At 40.9% G+C, this 22,086-nt stretch overlaps 2 protein-coding genes across 4 annotated transcripts in view; one reads left to right on the plus strand and one right to left on the minus strand.

Annotated features, from left to right (window-relative positions):
• Positions 1 to 4,189: 4,189 nt before the first annotated feature.
• Positions 4,190 to 5,950, minus strand: LOC309633207 (brefeldin A-inhibited guanine nucleotide-exchange protein 3-like). The gene is made up of 2 exons (XM_082401708.1): positions 5,266 to 5,950; positions 4,190 to 5,027 (listed from the first exon to the last, which is right to left on the minus strand). Exons 1-2 carry the CDS (start codon positions 5,326 to 5,328, stop codon positions 4,830 to 4,832), a joined length of 261 nt encoding a protein of 86 aa, XP_082257834.1. The 5' UTR covers positions 5,329 to 5,950; the 3' UTR covers positions 4,190 to 4,829.
• A 9,365-nt stretch (positions 5,951 to 15,315) lies between these two features.
• The window catches only part of LOC309633312 (tumor necrosis factor receptor superfamily member 10A-like), a 41,465-nt gene continuing 34,694 nt past the window's right edge, over positions 15,316 to 22,086 (plus strand). For 2 of the 3 annotated variants that reach the window (XM_082401971.1, XM_082401972.1), the window contains exon 1: positions 15,318 to 15,631. In XM_082401971.1, coding sequence (XP_082258097.1) covers positions 15,449 to 15,631 — 183 coding nt within the window. In that variant the 5' untranslated portion in view covers positions 15,318 to 15,448. Of the gene's footprint in view, positions 15,632 to 22,086 lie in introns of all 3 variants that reach the window. The other variant, XM_082401973.1, reaches the window with a different exon arrangement.

Genomic DNA, 22,086 nt, shown 5'->3' on the forward strand with positions numbered 1-22,086 from the left:
CACCCGCCCCCCACTTTCCCCCCTTGGTGTCCATACATCTGTTCTCTACACCTGTGTCTCTATTTATGCCTTGCAAACCGGTTCATCTGTACCATTTTTCTAGGTTCCATATATATGCGTTAATACATGATTTGTGTTTCTCTTTCTGACTTACTTCACTCTGTATGACAGTCTCTAGGTCTCTAGGTCCATCTATGTCTCTACAAATGACCCAGTTTCATTCCTTTTTATGGCTGAGTGATATTCCATTGCATATATGTACCACATCTTCTTCATCTATTCATCTGTTAATGGACATTTAGGTTACTTCCATGACCTGGCTATTGTAAATAGTCTGCAATGAACATTGGGGTGCATGTGTCTTTTTGAATTATGGTTTTCTCTGGGTATATGCCCAGTAGTGGGATTGCTGGGTCATATGGTAATTCTATTTTTAGTTTTTTAAGGAACTTCCATATTGTTCTCCATAGTGGCTGTATCAGTTTACATTCCCACCAACAGTGCAATAGCGTTCCCTTTTCTCCACACCCTCTCCAGCATTTGTTGTTTGTAGATTTTCTGTTGATGCCCATTCTAACTAGTGTGAGGTGATACCTTATTGTAATTTTGATTTGCATTTCTCTAATACTTAGTGATGTTGAGCAGCTTTTCATGTGCTTCTTGGTCATCTGTATGTCTTCTTTGGAGAAATGTCTATTTAGGTCTTCTGTCCATTTTTGGATTGGGCTGTTTGTTTTTTTAATATTGAGCTGCATGAGCTGTTTATATATTTTGGAGATTAATCCTTTGTTGATTCGTTGCGAATATTTTCTCCCATTCTGAGGGTTGTCTTTTTGTCTTGCTTAAGGTTTCCTTTGCTGTGCAAAAGCTTTTAAGTTTCATTAGGTCCCATTTGTTTATTTTTGTTTTTATTTCCATTACTCTAGGAGGTGGGTCAGAAAAGATTTTGCTGTGATTTATGTCAAAGAGTGTTCTTCCTATGTTTTCCTCTAAGAGTTTTATAGTGCCCGGTCTTACATTTAGGTCTCTAATCCATTTTGAGTTTATTTTTGTGTATGGTGTTAGGGAGTGTTCTAATTTCATCCTTTTACATGTAGCTGTCCAGTTTTCCCAGCACCACTTATTGAAGAGACTGTCTTTTCTCCATTGTATATCCTTGCCTCCTTTGTCGTAAATTAGGTGACAATTAGGCAATGAAAGTTTTTAAAATGAGAATGTAGAGTCCCTCAACTAGAGATAGCATCATTAATATTTTATCTTACTTAGTTCAACTATTTGAACATATGTATGAGTTCTCTCTCTCTCTTTTTTACAAATAAAGGTTGTATATTGGCATACTTTTAAAATCTCAGGACACAGGATCACACTTTAAGTAACGATCTTCTGGTTTAAAAAGGTGCCTGACAAGCTGTCTCCCACAAAAAAACTGTATGGTGTCTGAGGATTAGATAGTAATGTGTTGGTGTTAATATCCTGATTTGAAGGATATGTTATGTAAGGTCACTAGAGTTCAGTATTTGTATACAGTTTTTTAATGGTATAATTTAGAAACATGGAATGCATGATTCTTAAGTGTACTATTCAATGAGTTTTAATAAATACATACATTTGTGTAACCCAGATCCTCTATCTAGATCACAAAACATTAGCATTACCACAGAATATTCCCTTGTGTCCCCTCCCAGATAATTCTACTCTGCAACACCACCCCTAGAGGCAATTACTTTTTCTACAATGGGTTAGTTTTGTCAACAATGGAATTTTAAATAAGTGCATCTGTGTTAGCCTTCTTTTTCACTCAGCATATTGTTTTTGAGATTTGTCTATGTTGCTTTATGTATTAATATTTTGTTCCCTTTTATTGATAAATAGTATTTCCTTGTATAAATATAACTCAATTCCATCATGTGTTTATCTATCTTCTGTTGATAGACCCTTGGTCCATTTCCAGCTTTTGGCAACTGTAATTAAAATGGTTATGGAAGATTCTTTTACAAGTTTTTGTTTTTTTGGTGGACTTATGCTTTCATTCATCTTTGGTAAACACAAAAGAGTGGAATTGCTAGTTCAAAGATTAGGTGAGTGTTTAATTTTAGAAGACTGTCAGAATATTTGCATAATTTGTTGTACCATTTTACACTCCCATTACCAACATATGAGAGTTCCAGTTGCTCTACATCTTCACTAACATTTGGTGATGTTAGTCTTTTTAATTTTAGCCAATATAGTAGGTGTGTTAAAGCACTTCATTAAAGTTTTAACATGCATTTTCCTCATGATTAATGATATTGAACACTTTTTCTTGCACTTACCAGTCATTTGTAAATCTTCCTTTGTGAAGTGCTGGGTGGCTGTTAATGAGTTGTAGGGTTCTTTATATATTCTAGACAACAATTCTTTTTTAGACATATGTTTTGCAAATATTTTTATCTCAGGTTGTAGTTTACCTATTTATTTTCTATCTGGTGTCACATGATATGCAGAGGTTTAAAACTATGACAAACTACAAATAACAAATGCTGGAGAGGGTGTGGAGAAAAGAGAACCCTCCTATACTGTTGGTGGGAATGTAAATTGGTGCAGCCACTATGGAATACAGTATGGAGGTTCCTCAAAAAACTAAAAATAAAGTTGCCATATGATCCTGCAATCCCACTCCTGGGCAATATCTGGAGAAAACTAATTAGAAAAGATACATGCATCCCAATGTTCATGGCAGCACTACTTACAATAGCCAAGACATGGAAACAACCTAAATGTCCACTGACAGACAAATGGTTAAAGAAGATGTGGTACATATATACAATGGAATTCTACTCAGCCATAAAAAGGAATGAAATAATGCCATTTGCAGCAACTAGAGATTATCATACTCAGTGAAGTAGGCCAGAAAGACAAAGACAAACACCATATGATATCACTTATATGTGGAATCTAAAATATGATGGAAATGAACTTATATATGAAACAGAAACTCACAGACATAGAGAACAGATGTGTGGTTACCAAGGGGAGGTGTGGGGGCAGGGTGGATTGGGAGTTTGGGATTAGCAGATGCAATCTATTATAAATAGAATGGATAAAAAACAAGGACTTACTGTATAGCATGGGGAACTATATTCAATATCCTATAATAAACCATAGTGGAAAAAATATGAGAAAGAATGTATGTGTGTATATATATATATATATATGTATATATATATAAATAATAACAATCACTTTTGCTGTATAGTAGAAATTAATACAACATTGTAAATCAACTATACTTCAATAAAATAAAATTTAAAAATTAACTCAAAATGGATCAAAGATCTAAACATAAGAGCTAAAACTATAAAACTCTTAGAATGAAACACAGAGAAAAAGCTTCATGACGTTGGATTTGTCAATGATTCCTTGGACACGACACCAAAAGTGCAGGCAACAACAAAAAAAATGGATAAATTAGACTACATCAAAATTTAAAATTTCTGTGCATCAAAGGACACAATCAACAGAGTGAAAAAGCAGCCTATGGAATGGGAGAAAGTATTTGCAAATCATATGATGACATGATTTGCAAATCAGATGATAAGAGGTTCATATCTAGAATATATCAGGAATTCCTACAACTCAATAATGAAAAAACAACCTGTTTGAAAAATGCCCTTGACTAGATATTTTTCCAAAGAGGATATGCAAATAGCCAACAAGCATATGAAAAGATGCTTAAAGAGGATATACAAATAGCCAACAGTCATATTAAAAGATGCTCGGTATCACTAATAATTATGGAAATTCAAATCAAAACCACAATGAGATATCACCTCACACCAGTTAGTTTGGCTACTATCAAAAAGGAAAAACAGATCAGCACGTTCTGGCGTATTTCAAGATGGTTCCTCTTCTCCTTCTGCTGGAAGCACGAGAAGGTTTTCTTCCCAGAGCTCCACTGTGAGAATCTGGTAGGGCTCCTAGAGGCGAGACTAACTGAGTTTGGGCCCCTCTGGAGTTTTTAATTCTCAGATTTGTGTACTCTGAGCCTCCAGCAATCCTTCAATTACAGTTCAGCTTTCCCCACCCTGGAGCTGGTTCCTGAGGGGGTTTCTCCTTGCGGATTTCTGCTCAGAACAGGATTCCATTTTCATATCCTTGCTGTGGGTGGAAAGACTGCTGGATGCACATGGAAAAATACCTCATCTAGTCAGCTGTGAAGGCTTTCTACTTAGAGAAGCCACCCCTTCAGAGGAGGACCACCCTCTTGCCTTCTCTGTTATGGCTCCTGGCCAGAACCCGTGTCCTGGGATGTTAGGAATGCGCTCAGCAGATGACTACCAATATGCAGAATATGTTCTCTGCTCCTGACTCACCAGCTTACAACCAACTTTTGTGACTTCTGCCATGTGTCAGAAGAAAACGTCATTGGTACATGGTGATTCCTGCACAGATAACTAATCTGTAAAATTAAGATGTACTTAACATTCAACTCAAATTTATTACACAACTTGTAAATGTTAAGCTCTTTGCTGTGTATGGGATATATAGGAAAAAAAATAAGTTTACCATTTTTAGGCACTCATAGTCTAGCATTAACAATAGTATTTCAGTAACTATTTATAACATAAGTAGTGCAAGTCAAGTTATGTATGGAGTGCAGTGGCCGGGTGGAAAAGGACCCTATTTGATCAGGATACTGGAGGATGCAACAGGCTAGAACTGGTGAGAGGATCATAACGCTGTTGACTATGTTCAGGTGATTTCTGGAAAAGAACAGCACTGGCCAGAGCTCAGAGCCAGGACACATATGTCCCTAAAGGAATGAAAGGCAGTGTGGTGATGCACGGCCTTCAGAAACGACCCCTAGCAATATCTCCAGCTTCCAGAGCCCCTGGGATCAAAAACCCCACCCTTACCTGCTGAGCCATGGCTCGGATGAGCCAGTACTCGGCCTCAGCACTGGGGGAGGAGGAGGGGGCCGCCACCCTCACCTGGCAGCCTTCCTCGCTGAAGATCTCGGTGCCGCTGTGGAAGCAGCCCAGCAGATCCTGGGGAGAAACACAGCAGTCATTCGCTGGGTGCAGCTGAGTTCATGGCTCCAGGCCCTGTCTTTGATCTGACATTGTCACTGTGTCTGGGACAAAGTGCTGATCCAGCTACTTTGTTCCCACCAAGTAAGACCGCCTGCTACAAGGAGGGAGGCGGAATTCAGGCGACCCAACTTGAGAAGCACCAGGGAGCTGAGGAAGGCTGGAGGTGCCCTGGTCTCTCCTCTGAGTGACTTACCTTCACCGGCTTGAGCGTGGCCGAGAAGGCGTCCTGCAGGGCACAGCAAGCCAGCCTCCACATCTCCTCCGTGAACACGGGGCCCGCTGTCACGAGGACGTACCTGCCAGGAGAAAAAAGGAAAGAAGTCTTGAATTCATATATTTTATTGTCACAAAAGGACAAAAATCATGCACTGGTATTTACTAAGCACTTCTAGACAACGATGCTGTCTACTAAACAACTACTCAGCATGAGCTGCTCTGGCACCTTAGATACCTGAGTGGATGAAGCTCTGAATGTGCTCCACCACCAGCTCACAGGACAGACCGATGGCATGCTTGAAGTTAGCAGAGGCCACGTCCCAGTAAGAATGGTCGTTATGGCTATGGCGAAGCCAAAGGGACATCACAGGAAGGAGAAGGTGAACAACTGCATAGATGCCAAACCCTGGTCCTGAAAAAGAAAGGTCAGCATCAGAATTGTGATCTTAGCACCTCTCCTGCAACAAAAGGGCAGCGCCGAGTGACGGCAGAGAGCTTCCCATCTCTTTCGCAGGAGCTCCCCATTCTGAGAAGGAACAAAGAAAAAGAATTTACCACTGATTGGGAAATATATGGTCTTTGGTGACATTTTTCTTTTTTGTTTCTGCATGATTTTAATTATGTAAGTAATACATAAATATACTCATTAAAAATTCAAACAATACTGATAAAGTTAAGTATTACTTGATCACTTCCTTAGTCCCCATAAACATACAAATACATATACACATATAAGAAGAAATTCACCCTTTGAACTGTAAGTACATATATTTATATGAAACTAAGAGTACATATATTTATATGAAACAAAGAGAAATATATATATATATATTTTATTACTTTTATATAAATGGGATAAGGTAAACCTTGGTCTGCATGTTGATTTTTTGCCCATAACAGTTACAAGTTAGAGATCATTCTGTGTCAGCAAATTTAGATATTCCTCATTTTTATTACCACATACTATTCCAAACTATTCAAACTGTATATGCATTAGTTTGTACTTATCCATGTACTTATCCATTCCCTTACTGATGGAAATTTAAGATGTTTCTGTATTTTGCTTTATGAACAACACTGTAATAAAAATATTTGTGGAAATGTTGATGGATTTTTAAAATTCTGATTACAAAAGCAAGGTATCCCTTTCATAATAAACACAGAAAACACATGAGAATATGAAGAAGAAGAAAATGATATTCTGATGTATTTCCTTCTAGTACTTTTTGAATGTATTATGTTTGGGTGTATGTGTATATTTATAAATGCTTCTCAAAAAGTTGAGATTGTACTCCACGCTATATATTTTTTAACATAATGCCCTATAAACAATTATTGATGTCATTAAAAAAAAAAAAAAAAGGAAAAACACAAGTGTTGGTGAAGATGTGGAGAAATTGGAACACTTATGCACTGTTGGTGGGAATATAAAATGGTGCAATAGAATATAAAATCTATTGCAAATTTATTTTTGAGTATGGTATAATATAGGAGTTCTTATGCCATTTTTTCCCCATATCAATAGCCATAGTTCCATCACCATTTATTAAAAGTACTTTTCTTACCCCATTGAATTGTTTTGACACATTGGTTAAAAATTAAAGAAACATACAAGTTTGGGTCCATTTTATAGCTGTCTATTCTGTTCCATTGATTTAATTTTCCAAACTTTTGACAGTACCACACTGTTTTAATTAATGTTGCTTTATAATATGTCCTGAAGTCAGATAGTGCCAGTTGTCTAATTATGTTCTTTCTTTTCAGTATTGTTTTGGATATTCTAGGACCTTTGTGTTTCCATATTAATTTTAGAATCAGCTTGCCAATTTCTATTTTTAAAACCTGGAAGAATTGGGATTTTATAATAATTGCATTGAATTTATACATCATTTTGTGGAAAATTGGCAAAACAGAGTCTTCCAATCCATGAATTTCCATAACTTAGGTCTTCATTAACTTCTCTCAGCAATTCATTGCAGTTTTCTGTCTAGAAGTCTGCATGTTTACAATTTCGTTTCTGACACTATTTTAAATTAAATTTCTAACCTTTATATGTTATGTTTTTTGATGCTCTTTTAAACAAAATTTTAACATTTGCTTTCCCAACTGTTTGATGCTAGTACATAGAACTACAATTGATGTTTGTATGTCAACCTGCTAGATACACTTAAAACCAGTAGCTGATATCTGCAAATGAATATAGTTTTCTTTCTTTCTTTCAAATCCTTGTGTCTTTCTACCTTCCTTATTGCACTGGCTAGGACCCTGAGTACAATGTTGAATAGATGTAATGAGCTAAAACCCTAGGTATTATTCCCAAACTTTGGGGCATTTTACCATTTTCAATGATGTTAACTGTAGCTTTTTTAATACCTACCCTTTATCAGATGGAGGAAATTCTCTTTTTTTCCTATTATAATGAGAGCTTTTATCATGAAAGCGTGTTAAATGCCTTTTTTTTACATCTATTAAGATGTTCATATATTTTTTCTCTTTCACACTATCAATATAGTGAACAACACATTGATTTCAGGTATAATCTAACATGTATTCCTGAGCTTATTTCCACTTAGTCATGATATATTGCCTTCTTCAAATATTTTTTTATTCAGTTAGGTGTTGTTTAAGGATTTCTGCAGTGATATTTATGAGGGATATTGATCAGCTTTTTTTCTGTGTGTGTGTGTGTGTGTGTGATGTCTTTGTCAGTTTTTTAAAATCAGGTTTATGCTGGTTTCATAAAACAGTTAAGAAGTGTTCCCTCCTCTCATATTTTCTGAAAGAATATGTGTAATATCTGTGTTATTTCTTCCATAAATATCTGTAGAATTCACCAGTAAATCATCTGGGGCTGCAGTTTTCTTTGTTAAAAGGTTTTAAATAGACCTCCTGTTACTGTTCTGACATGTAAGAGGCAGAAGTCACCACTCAGTCCTAAAAACAGTGAAAAAGCTAAACGAATTAAAACAACACTTCTTAAATCCATTGAAGTGAGGTCAAAGAACTGCTGCTCCCAAATTTGAGAGACCTACAGGTAAATACAGATAATCACAACTTTCCAGAGCAGAATCCCATGATTAGGAATCTCTGGGGGAACTAGTGCCAAGTGGGAAAACCTGAGCTGTAACTGATGAGTTTCTGGAGGCTCAGTGTCGATTTTTCTATTTCTGCAAAAACCACCATTGGGATTGCAATCGTCTTAGTAATAATTTTTTAAATATTTATTTTATTATTTATTTATTTATTTATTTTTGGCTGCATCAGGTCTTACTTGCGGCATGCGAGATCTTCGCTGAGGCATGTGGGATCTTTCGTTGCAGTGCACGGGCTCTTCATTGCAGGCTCTCTAGTTGTGATGCGCAGGCTTCTCTCTAGATGTGGCGAACGAGTTTTCTCTCTCTAGTTGTGGCGTGCAGGCTCCAGGGTGTGTGGGCTCTGCAGTTTGTGGAATGCAGGCTCTGTAGTTGAGGCGCCCGAGCTCAGTAGTTGTGGGGAGAGGCTTAGTTGCCCCGTGGCATGCGGGATCCTAGTTCCCTGACCAGGCAGCGAACCCACATCCCCTACATTAGAAGGCAGATTCTTCACCACTGGACCACCAGGGAAGTCCTGTCTTAGCAATATTAAGTCTAACAATCATAAACATGGGATGTCTTTCCATTTATGTGTCTTCTTTTATTTCTTTCAGCAAAGTTTTGTAGTTTTCAGTGTGTAAGTCTTTCACTGGTGTGGTTAAGTTCATTCCTAAGAATTTTATTCTTTTTGATGCTATTGTGGATGGAATTGTTTTCTTAATTTCCTTTTCAGATTATTCACTGCTAATGTATAGAAATACAACAAATTTTTATGTGTTGATCTTGTATAGTGCAACTTTACTGAATTCATTTATTATTTCTAATGGGGTGTGTGTGTGTTGTGTGTGTGTGATCATTATGGTTTTTATATATAAGTTCATGAATTCTATGAACAGAGATAATTTTACCTCTTCCTTTCCAATTTGAATGCCTTTTATTTCTTTTTCTTGCTTGCTTAATTGGTCTGGCTAGGACTTCCACTACTGTGTTAAATAGAAGTGGCTAAAGTGGGCATCTTTGTCTTGTTTCTGATCTTAGGGGAATTTTTTTCCATTTTTCACACTGAGTACAATGTTAGCAGTGGGTCTTTCATATACGGCCTTTATAATGTTGAGATGTTTCCTTCTATTCCTAGTTGTTGAGTGTTTTTCCTATGAAAGGGTGTTGAATTTTATCAAATCCTTTTTCTGCATCAATTGAGATGGTCATTTTTTTCCCTTCATCCTGTTAACTTGGAGTATTATATTGATTGATGTTGGTAATTTGAACCATTTGGTCATGGTGTATCCTTTTAATGTGCTGTTAAATTCTGTTAGCTAGTTTTTTCTTTTTTTCTGAGAATTTTTTGCATCCTTAATCATGAGGGATATTGGCTTATAGATTTATTTTCTTATGGTGTCTTTGTCTGGCTTTGGTATGAGGGCAATGCTGGCCACATAAAATGAGCTTGACAACATTCCTTCTTTAAATTTTTTGAAGAGTTTGAGTACTGGTGTTAATTCTTTAAATGTTTGGTAGAATTTACTATTGAAGCTATCTGCCAGGGCTTTCCTTTGTTGAGACATTTCTGATTATTGATCCAATGTCCTTAATACTTATAGGTCTATTCCAGTTTCCTATTCTTCCTGATTCAGTCTCGGAAGGTTGTATATTTCTATGATTTCTTCCATTTTGTCTAGGTTACCCAATTTTTTGGTATACAATTTTTCATAGTACTTTCTTATAATCTTTTATTTCTGTAAGATTTTTTGTGATGTCCCGTCTTTCCTTTCTGATTTTAGTTACTTGAGTCTTCTTTATTTTTTAATTTAATCTAGGTAAATGTTTTCTAATTTCATTGATCTTTTTGAGGAATGAACATTTTTTAAACTTTATTTTACATTGGAGTATAGTTGTTTAGCAATGTTGTGTTAGTTTCAGATGTACAGCATATTGATTCAGTTATACATATACATGTATATATTCTTTTTCAAATTCTTTTCCCATTAGGTTTTTTTTTTTTAAAACATCTTTATTGGAGTATAATTCCTTGACAATGGTGTGTTAGTTTCTGCTTTATAACAAAGTGAATCAGCTATACGGAATCTAAAAAAAAAAAAAATGGTTATGAAGAACCTAGGGGCAGGACAGGAATAAAGTCACAGACGTAGAGAATGGACTTGAGGACACAGGGAGGGGGAAGGGTAAGCTGGGACGAAGTGAGAGAGTGCATGGACTTATATATACTCCCATTAGGTTTTTACATAATATTGAGCAGAGTTCCCTGTGCTATACAGTAGGTCCTTGTTGGTTACCTATTTTAAATATAGCAGTGTGTACATGTCAATCCGAAACTCCCAGTTTATCCCTCCCCCACACCCTTTCCCCCAGTAACCAAAAATTCATTCTCTAAGTCTGAGTCTGTCTCTGTTTTGTAAATAAGTCCATTTGTATCATTTTCTTAAGATTCTGCATATAAATGATAACTATGGTATTTCTCTTTCTCTGTTTGACTTACTTCACTCAATATGACAATCTCTAGGTCCATCCATGTTGCTGCAAATGGCATTATTTCATTTTTTTAATGGCTGAGTAATATTCCATTGTATACATGTACCACATCTTCTTTATCCATTCCTCTGTTGATGGACATTTAGGAATAAACATGTTTCACTGATTTTCTCTATTATTTTCTATTCCCCATTTATCTCTGCTCTTATCTCTTTATTTCCTTCCTTTTGCTAGATTTGGGTTTAGGTTTTTGTTTTTTTATAGTTCCTTTAGGTGTAATTTTAGGCTGTTGATTTGAGATCTTTTTTAATGTAAACATTTAAAACTATAAAATTTTCTCCTAGCACTGCCTTCACTGCATTCCATAGGTATTGATATGTTGTGTTTTCATTTTCCATTTTCTCAAGATATTTTCTTATTCCCCATGTGATTTCTTCTTTGAACGATTGGTTAATAAGAGTTGTTTTATTTCCATACATTTGCGTACTTTTAAATTTTATTTCTGATATTGATTTCTAATTTTATTCAATTGTGACTGGAAAAGATACTTTGTATGATTTCAATTTCTATAATTTATTAACACTTGGTTTGTGGCCTAACTATGGTCTATCCTGGAGGTTATTCTATGCACACTTGAGAAAAATGAGTATTCTGCTAATGTTTGCTGAGGTGTACAATATATATATCTGTTATGTCCAATCAGTCTATAGTTTTGTTCAAGTCTTCTATTTCCATATTGATATTTGGTCTGGTTGTTTTATCCATTATTGAAACTGGGATATTGAAGAGTCTCCTGGTGGTATTGTAGATCTATTTCTTTTTTCAGTTCTGTGAATGTTTGCTTCATACATTTAGTAGTTCTGATGTTCAGTGCATATGTGTTTATAATTGTTATAACTTCATGGTGAATTGACCCTTTTTCATTATAAAAAGTCCTACTTGATAAGAAATAGGAATAATTTATCTGGAGAAAGTCACAAATTGTAATTGAATTATAATGAAGCACTTGAAATATCTTCTTTTTTTTTTTTTTTATAAAGTAATTTTTTTTAAATTTATTTATTTATGTATTTATTTTTGGCTGTGTTGTGCCTTCGTTTCTGTGCGAGGGCTTTCTCTAGTTGTGGCAAGTGGGGGCCACTCTTCATCGCGGTGCGCGGGCCTCTCACTATTGCGGCCTCTCTTGTTGCGGAGCACAGGCTCCAGACGCGCAGGCTCAGCAGTTGTGGCTCACGGGCCCAGTTGCTACGTGGCATGTGGGATCTTCCCAGACCAGGGCTTGAACCCGTGTCCCCTGCATTAGCAGGCAGATTCTCAACCACTGCGCCACCAGGGAAGCCCGAAATATCTTCTTTGATAAGAAAAATATTGAAAATATCTCAATTCTTCCTATGTATTTGATAGAAATGAAACTGCTTCTGATTGGTACAATTGTGCAAATGGCCATTGCTCTGAATTTAATTAATCTGAATTTAAGATGGTGTTTGTGATCCTCCTAGAACCACTGCAGGTAGAAGCCAGGTGGAGGGACTTCCCCGGTGGTGCAGTGAATAAGGATCCACCTGCCAATACAGGGGACACGGGTTTGATCCCTGGTCCAGGAAGATCCCACATGTCGCGGAGCAACTAAGCCCGTGTGCCACAACTACTGAGCCTGCGCTCTGGAGCCTGCATGCCACAACTACTAAGCCCGCGTGCAGCAACTACTGAAGCCCCCGTGCCTAGAGCCCGTGTTCTGCAACAAGAGAAGCCACCACAAGGAGAAGCCCGCGCACCATGACAAAGAGTAGCCCCCATTTGCCACAACTAGAGATAGCCTGCACGCAGCAATGAAAGCCCAACACAGCCAAAAATAAATAAAATTAAATCTTTAAAAAAAAAAAAAAAAAAAGAAGGCTGGTGGAAAAAGGATGCTGAAAAAAGTGTCCAAGACAGGAGAATGGACAAAAAGAATGAACATCTATTACCTGTCTGTTCTGAGCAACAGAACTCATCTAGTCCTTCTTTCATTCATTCATTTGTGCAGCCAATATTTACCAAGCGACTGCTTTGACACCAGGCACCAGGAAAGGTTCTCTTGGTGAATAAGACAATGGCACAAGATGGGGTACCTCCCATACAGAGGAGACAGAGTCCTATGCAAATGTGTGCGCAGTCTGGGCCACACCTTCTGGGCAAACTTTTCAGCAAATCACCCCAGTGGAGAGGAAAAAGCAGGATCTGGAATCAGACAAGAGGGGTTTAAACTGCAGCTCCATTATTTAAAGACAGGAACCTCACCTGAGCAAGTTACATTGTCTTTCAGGGCCTCAGCTTTCCTCATCTGCAAAAATAGGCTGCTAATAACTCCTCACAGAACTGTTATAAAAACTGACAGTAAATGTAAAGCATCTAAATCAGTGTCATGTAAATATTAGGCACACAATAAAAACTGTATCCCTTAAGTGTATGGCAAGTACTCTTTGATTTCGTATCTTTCTTTAAGCATTGACATTTTAAACATGCCTAAGAAACACACATACAGTGCCGCAGAGGGTCCTGGACACTACCCAGTGTCACTGGAAACAGTGAGAACTCTCTTTGATTGTGAAAACAGAGCTGCCCTCCTCCATCCAGATGCCCTGACAGCAGGTCCTCAAGCTGTAGCCCTCCATGTAAGGTAACTGATCAGAAAGGTGATGGTAACAATGTGGCTTCCTCTTTCTTCTCTATTCCTGTGGGCGCACTTCGTCCTTTCCCTGCTGAATCACTGTAAAGGGTCTGCTATTTGACAACTGTCCCTCTCCTCTACATATTGAACCCAGGACACTGGACCCATGCATTTAGCGTGTTTTGGTGCCACCAGCTGAGGACAATAGTCAGACAGCCACCAACCCTGCTCTAACCAGGCTCCTTCTTATAGATTTTCCCTTTTAATAGAGAAGCGTTTCATAACAAGGGTTCTTTTCTCTTTCTTTTTATTTTGTGTCATCAAGTCTGAAATGTACTGTAACAAACTTTCCATAGAGCTTTTTAACGAAGTATTTGTACCTGCATTGTATTATCAAATGTTCACACCTCCTATAGGATAGAGAGCCCAGGACTACCAAATCACACAGTGTCAGAGCCAGCCTTTTCCTCCCAGTGCCAACTGACAAATTATTTTCACTGGAGCCGCCAGTGTCCCACTTACTCCTTGGCATGAAGAAGAGAGGAGGGACGTGGGCTTGAGAACAGCACAATGGAGTCCTTGGCAACAGCCTACAGATATCAGAGGTCAAACCCAGACATTCCAGGATGAGATGAAGAGCAGAAGAAGATGACGGGAACTTGAGGAGTGGGATGAAGGTTTGGTAACTACTTGGTCCTGACAAACTAGAGAGATGGGACAGTCTAGAGTGACCTGGACATATGTCTCTGAGCCTGATGACCCAAAGTACAGCGTTGCCCAATGTGGATGGTGTCCCTGGATTGTGAAATCAGGGCCCTGTTATCCTCAAAGGACATTCAGAGAGTCATGAAGATAAAATAGACCAGGCACAGAGCTGGAGGTATAGGGACAGCTGAAAGGGCCTGACCCACGTGGGGAACCCCCCTCTTGGCCCATTTGATTTAATGTGCCAATTAGTCTCCAGCAGTTCTGTTTCCCAAGGGCTTTATAGAATCTACAGGGAAGGAAAATCCTGAAGAAAGGCTGAAATGGGTTCCTCCAGCTTGCCTGACTGCAGGAGCAGTAGGGCTGCGACAAGATAACATGAAGCCCTGAGTGTGAAAGTCAGATGATGGAGCTGAAATTACCAGAACATGCAAGGTGGTGATGGGGGAGGTCGGAAGCCTAATGGTTACTTGAATTCAGACCCAGCGATCAATGCCTCTGTGACCTTCATTCTGTCTACTCACCTGTTCATTGAGTGTCTGCTCCAGCCAGACACCTGGCTACAGAGATGCTAAGATCAAGCCCCTGACCAAGAAGCTTCGCACTGGGACAGAGCTGCAAAGTGACCCTAGGTGCAGTGAAACATATCAACTCAGTCAATGAGACTCTTGGGTGGGGGATGGGGGGGGGAGTAGCCGTGTGAGGAGAATGCCAAAGTCAGAGCAGGTTAGTTCAGAGTTTATAAACATGAGGGGCTTTGGCTCTGGAAAGGAGACAGGATCAGGACAGGTCCTGGATTCGGACTCAACCTCACTACCCTGGTCACAGCTGAGGGCACAGCTTCTGGGAGTGGTCAGCTCCCACTTTGTCCCCCCAAACTCCTCACCACCACCTTCTGTGCCTGTCCTGGGAAGGACAGGATCCAGAAACAAACCACGTGCCCAGGGTAGCCAGAGGGTTAGTTCTATGTCCAGCCCCCCACCTTCCGGAGGTGTACCTAGAAGACGACGGCCTTCCATTCAGAGCCTCTGTGTCAACACATCACGTGTTTCAACAACGCTGTTCCTATTTGCTTGCTGGCTCCCGTTCTTTGCCCCGCCCCGGTGACTCAACGCCGCCAAGAGTACAAAAGTCAGGACGGTCCACCCTCCCAAGAGTAAAGAGAGAGACAAGAGTGAGCCCCCGCACACCCCACGGGCGGCAGGGACGATCCAGCGCCCCACGAAAGACACTGTTGCTTCCTGATGGCTCTGCCGTCTGTCACCCCGCGGCGGCTGGGACAGCGAGCGCCCCGCGACAGCACGGGGCAGCGGGGACAGAGCCCACCGGCCTCCTCGGGCTCCCGAGCAGGGCGCGCCCCCGGTCCCAGGCCTCGGCTCCGGGGGCCCTTGGCTCTCATCTTCGTCGTCCTGGGTGTCCTGCTCTCGGTGAGTCCCCACCGCGGGTCCTGGCTCGGGGGAAGGATCGCCTGGTGGCCGGGAGGGGGCGGCAGAAGCGGGGTGGGGGGCGGGGGGCAGGCGGACATGGCTGGGTGCCTGGCCGGGTCACCTGCGGCCGCGGGTGTCCGAGCAGGATCAAAAGTGGGCAGAAGCGGGGGAAGGAGCAGAGTCATGGCCCGGCAGGACCGACCCGGGCCCAGAGGGAGAAGAGCTCGCGCTCCCCTTCCCGGTCCGCGGCCCGGCGGGCCTCCTGAGCGGTCCCAGCAGTGTATTCCAGGCACTGGAGGGGGCAGTGTCACGCTGGAAACTCCCTGGCAAGCTGCCTGGAGCGACAGAGAGATGGGCTGTCTTTTCTTTCTTTCTTTCTACTATTTTACACTTACGCCTAAATTCTAAAACATACTCATGGCAAATTGGTTAAACAGCAGCCCACGAAGAAGGCTGCCTTCCACACGTTTTGTTCTGACCCTTGAGTTTCAGCAGGAAGCAGGTTCCCAGTTTCTTCTAGTCACATTGCCTGCGAGGCTGCGCTTAGATGACCATCGGGCAGCCAGGAACTGGAGCCGCCCCCTCCTTCCTTAGAGGTGGGAGAGGCAAACAGGAAAACCCATGGTGATGCACGTCCTAAAGACACTCCAAGTGGAAAGGCCCCGCCCCTGCATGTTCCAGTTTCCTTACATGTTAAAAAAAAAAAAAAAAAAATTAAATGTGAAACCAACATTACAGGTGTCATGAAGTTTTAAGTATTTTCATTTTACAAATTAATTCAGAGACGCAATAACATATTTATAATCACAAAATGATTACAGAATTAATTTTTTAAAAAATTAGTCTATACTAGATGAGACCCATGTTTAAGGCTGCTGCATGAATGACTCACTTTAGTACGGCGGGTGCGTTTCCAGGTGAATGTGAGAATACCTGTGTAGACAAGGTCAAAATATGATCTTGATGGTTTGGGGAATGTGACACCTAGGCCTCTGACATCCCAAACTCCCGTTCTCATCCCTCCTCATGGCTTTTTAAAAATGCATTTACAGTCATGATCACTTTTCTTATATTCTGAGTTAATAACCAATTCCGTTAGATGTCTTAGGTCAGTACATGCAGATTTATCCTATTCTTTTTAACAGCATAATATTTTATTGTATAGGTAAAGCAGATGTGGGTGAACCAGTTTATTTCGTTCTTGTCTTTCACGAATATCTTTTTAGATTATATCCTTGTTTGGTTTTTTTGTTTTGTTTTTTTTGCTAATTCCAACTGTACTGTAGTATATACCTTTGTATGTGTCATACATACATGTGTACATGTTACTGGGTAACTCCTTGGAAGTGAAATTGTTGTGTCACTGGGTTAGGTAATTTTATACTTTCATTATATATAATGGCAAACTGTCCTCAAAAAAAAGGCCGGACCATTTTTACTCACACCAGGAGTCCACAAGTATGCCTGTTTCCCTGCACACTTGCCACACTGAACTTTAATTCTTTGCTAGTCTAAGAAGAAAATATGGGGCACCATAGTGCTGTGGTTTTGATTCCTCGGTGCCAGTAGAGATTTTCAAGGATCCATGAGATTTCTGAGACTGGGAGTGGATGACCAGGAGACCCCAGATCAGGCAGCAGGGGAGGGGGCAGGGGGACAGCAGTCCCACCTCTGCACTTGAATGGTGTCACCCAGGGCCAGTTACTGCCCCCAGCCCTGCCTGTCATGAGCTGAGGCCCATGTGTTCGGGCTCTTGGAAGGGTGACATGAGATGAGCTGCAGAGCTGAGCTTGGTCCTCACCCAGGTCCCCGTTCTGCACATGTGATGGGGCCCCATTTCTGTTGTAGGTCTTCTACCCCAGGTTTCTCTCTCTTTCAAAGTGGCAACTGTGAGGTTCAGAGGCTCAGAAGCTCAGTCAGGCCGTAGGAGTCTCGGGGCTGCAGCTGGAGACTGCAGGCCTGCTCTGCTCCTCCCAGCTCTGGGACCCTGCGTACCCCTGCTTCCTGCTGTAAAATGGCAGGACGTGAACGTCTGCAGGGCCCTCTGGAAGCTGCTGAGAGCCGTGTGGGCGCTATGTGAGGCTGCGTGGGAGGACGAATCCCATCCTCAGGGCTGGTGTCGGTCACGCTGGTGCTGGGAGGGCCACAGGGCACGTGGTCTCCCACCCCCCAGCCCCGCATGTATTGGCACCGTGGTGTGGGCTCCCTGGGGTGGGGCAGGAGCTTCTGAAGCACAGGGTGGAGTGCTGTGCTGGGGGGGTCATGGAGGAACTCAGAGGAGCCCAGCGTCAGGTGGCGTCAGGGATGGCAGTGCAGGGCCTCAGGCCTGGTGAGCCCAAATGCTCTCAACTTGGCATCTGTTTTTTTCCATTATTTCTCTCTCATTTTGAATAGTTTCTATTGCTTTCTCTCCAAGTTCATTGATTTTCTACACATCCTAACCTGCTCTTAATCCCATCCAGTATATTTTTTTCCTTTGTGTGTGTGTGTGTGTGTGTGTGTGTGTATTATCATGCTGTTTCTTTTGTTTGTTTGTTTGTTTTGTTTTTAAGACTTTATTCTTTTAGAGCAGTTTTAGAGTCAAAATAAAATCGAGACGAAGGTACATAGATTTCCCGTATACCCCCTGTCCCCACACATACATGGTCTCCTCCATTATCAACATACCCACCAGAGTGGTACATGTGTTATAATTGGTGAACCTACACTGACACATTCTAATCACCCGAAGTTCGTAGCTTACATTACGGTTCACTCTTGGCGTTGTGAGTTCCATGAGCTTGGACGGATGTATACCATTGTTACGGTATCATACAGAGTATTTTCACTGCCCTAAAAATCCTCTGTGCTTTGCCTATTCATTCCTCCCTGGCCCCCAACCGCTGGAAACCACTGATCTTTTTACTGCCTCCATAGTTTTGCCTTTTCCAGAATGTCATGTCATTGGAATCATACAGTATGTAGCTTTTTCAGATTGGCTTCTTTCACTTAGTGATATGCATTTGAGGTTCCTCCATGTCTTTTCGTGGCTTGATAGCTTATTTCTTTTCTGGCCTGAATAACATTCCATTGTCTGGATGTACCACAGTTTATTTATCGATTCACCTACTGAAGGAAATCTTGGTTGTTTCCAAGTTTGGGCAATTGTGAAAAAAGCTGCTATAAACATCTGTGCTCATGTTTTTGTGTGGACATACATTTTCAAGTCATTTGGGTAAATACAAAGGAGCACAATTGCTGGATTATATGGTAAGAGTATGTTTAGTTTTGCAAGAAACCACACAACTATCTTCAAAGTGGCTCTGTCATTTGCATTTCTACCAGCAGTGATTGAGAGTTCCTGTTGCTCCACCTCTTCATCAGCATTTGGTGTTGTCAGTGTCCAGGTTTTGGCCATTCTTATAGGTGTGTACAGCATCTCATTAGTGTTTTACTTTGTATTTCCGTGATGACATATGATGTGGATCAACTATCTGTATGCTTACTGGCCATCTGTATGTTTTCTTTGGTGAGGTATCTGTTAAGGTCTTTTGTCCATTTTTTAACAGAGTTGTTTGTTTTCTTATTGTTGAGTTTTTTTTAAGTTCTTTGTATATTTTGGAAAACAGTCCTTTTTAGATGTATCTTTTGCAAATACTTTCTCCCAGTCTGTTCCTTGACTTCTCATTCTTTTGATATTGTCTTTCTCAAAGCAGAATTTAATTTTAATGAAATCCAGCTTATCGGTTATTTCTTTCATGGATCATGCCTTTCGTAGTTGTATCTAGAAAGTCATCACCAGGGACTTCCCTGGTGGTCCAGTGGTTAAAAATCCGCCTTCCAATGTAGGGGACACATGTTCAATCCCTGGTCTGGGAACTAAGATCCCACTTGCCACAGGGCAACTAAGCCCATGCGCTCTAGAGCCCACGCACCACAACTACTGAGTATGCGTGCTCTAGAGCCCGTGCGCCAAAATTAGAGGGAAGCCCGCATGCTGCGACAAAGAGCCTGTGCACCACAACAAAACATCCCACGTGCCGCAACTAAGACCCAATGCAGCCAAATAAATAAATAAATATTTTTTTTTAAAAAAGTCATCACCAGAGCTAAGTTCATTTAGGTTTTTTCCTATGTTGTCTTCTAGGAGTTTTATAGTTTTGTGTTTTACATTTAGTTTTGCTAAGTTTGAGTTAATTGTGTAAAGGGTGTAAGTTCTGTCGACTTAAAAAATTCACAACCTGAAAGTTGAGAGTTATGTTTTATTCAGTGGGAATTTTTATTTTATTTATTTATTTATTTATTTTTGGCCGTGCCGCATGGCATGCAGGATCTTAGTTCCCTGACCAGGGATCAAACCCGCGCCCCCTGCAGTGAAAGCGTGGAGTCCTAACCACTGGACCGCCAGGGAAGTCCCTCGGTGGGAATTTTTAGGACTTCAAGCCCGGGAGGCAGCATCTCAAGTAACCCTGAGAGAACTGCTCCGAGGAGGCGAAGGGGGAGCTAGGATATATAGGAGTTTGCAACAAAGGGCAGGTAGTCGGGAACATCAAAAGATTATTGTTGGCGCAGTGGTTGAGAATCTGCCTGCTAATGCAGGGGACACGGGTTCGAGCCCTGGTCTGGGAAGATCCCACATGCCGCGGAGCAACTAGGCCCGTGAGCCACAACTACTGAGCCTGCGTGTCTGGAGCCTGTGCTCCGCAACAAGAGAGGCCACGATAGTGAGAGGCCCGCGCACCGCGATGAAGAGTGGCCCCCGCTTGCCACAACTAGAGAAAGCCCTTGCACAGAAACGAAGACCCAACACAGCCAAAAATAAATAAATTAATTAATTAATAAAAAAAAAAAGAAAAAAGAATTGTTCTCCCTTTAAAAAAAAAAATTATTGTTAATGAAAGAAAACCAGATATCCCAAGTTAAGGAATTTAGCACCTTTCTACGTATGGGAAGATGCAAGAGTCAGGTCTCACAGAAATCATTCCTTTAGTATGCACCTAACCTATCTGGGGCCAGAATCCTGTGTTTTCAAATCCTGAGTTTCCTCAGGGTTTTCACATCCTGAGCTCCCTCAGGCCGCAGTTGGCCACAGGTGAAGGCTGCTAGATGGCAGGTATTCTCTCCTTCCTGAGGTCTGTATCTAGATTTGTTTTTTGCATGTGGACATCTAGTTGTTCCAGTCCCAATCACTATATCTCTCATTACAGATTTGGTATTTCTAAAATTTCTAGAGGTTCCATTTGGTTTTTTGGGGTTTTTTTTTTTTGTATATATATATCATCCATCTCTCTCCTGATTGTGTTCATTTTCTTCTTTTATGTCCCTGAGTATATTTATAAGATTCAGATAGCTGTTTTATAGTCTTTGCGTATTAATTCAATGGTCTCTGTCACTTTCTACAATTTCTATTGATTGAATTTTTCCTACTTATGGTGATGTTTTCCTGCTTCATGCCTTGTCATTTTTTATTAAGTGATACAGATTGTGAATTTTGTTTTCTTATGTATTCATTTTTGTTGTGTTCTTTTAAAGAGGGCTGGGTATTGTTCCAGTCATAGTAAAGAAAATTGAATATCAGTTTGATCTTCCAATATTTGCTTTTAAGTTCGATGCCTGGGCTACACTTGCCTTATCGGGGCATTGAATTCATTAACTACAAAGGACTTAGTAGTTAACCTCTGATATCTCGGCAGCACCCCTATTATGCAGTCTGCCCATTCTGGTTAATGGGAGCATGAACAATGCCAGCCCCGGGCGAGCCTCGATGCCTGTCAGCCTGCTGATTTCCAGTGGTCTCTTCTCAGCCTGGGGTGGGTCCCTCCCGCGCGTGCACAGATCAGCGCTCACCCACACACTGGATGGGCCCCTCTGCACGTCTCCAGAGCTCTCTCTGGGCAGCTTTTCTTCTCCAGTTCTCGCCCTGCATTCAGCCTCCTGGAACTCCTCTCTGTCCCCTCAACAGAGGCCACGGGGCCCCTGTCGGATCCCTTCCTGAACTTCAGCCTGGAAACTGTCCTTAGGCAGGATGCTGAGGCCAACCCTAGGCTCACCTCCTTTGTGTCCTGGGGACGGTGCTGTATTTTTATTCTGACATATTTTCTTAATTTAACTCTTTATTTTAAAACACTCAAAATTACAGAAAACTTACATATATTGTACAAAACCCTTTATCCTGACCATCTGAAAACTGGATGCTAACGTGATGAACGTCATTCCTGAACACTTCGGTGTGTACTCCCTACAAACAGGGACATTCTCCCCCACAGCCACAATACAACCTTCAAATCAGAACATTAACATCGACACATTACTACTGTCTAATTCGCGGACCTCATTCAAATTTCTCCAATTGCTCTTATGTCATTTATAGCTCAGAGATTGTGACACAAATTGTCACTTTTCTGTGACTCTCTGGTATTTAATAGATCATTGACAGGTTCCACTAGGGACAGCTTGTCAGGCACCTTAAAATTTTT

This window comes from Balaenoptera borealis (genome assembly GCF_965194805.1).
Source record: "Balaenoptera borealis genome assembly, chromosome: 8".
In the NCBI taxonomy this organism is placed as follows: domain Eukaryota; kingdom Metazoa; phylum Chordata; class Mammalia; order Artiodactyla; family Balaenopteridae; genus Balaenoptera; species Balaenoptera borealis.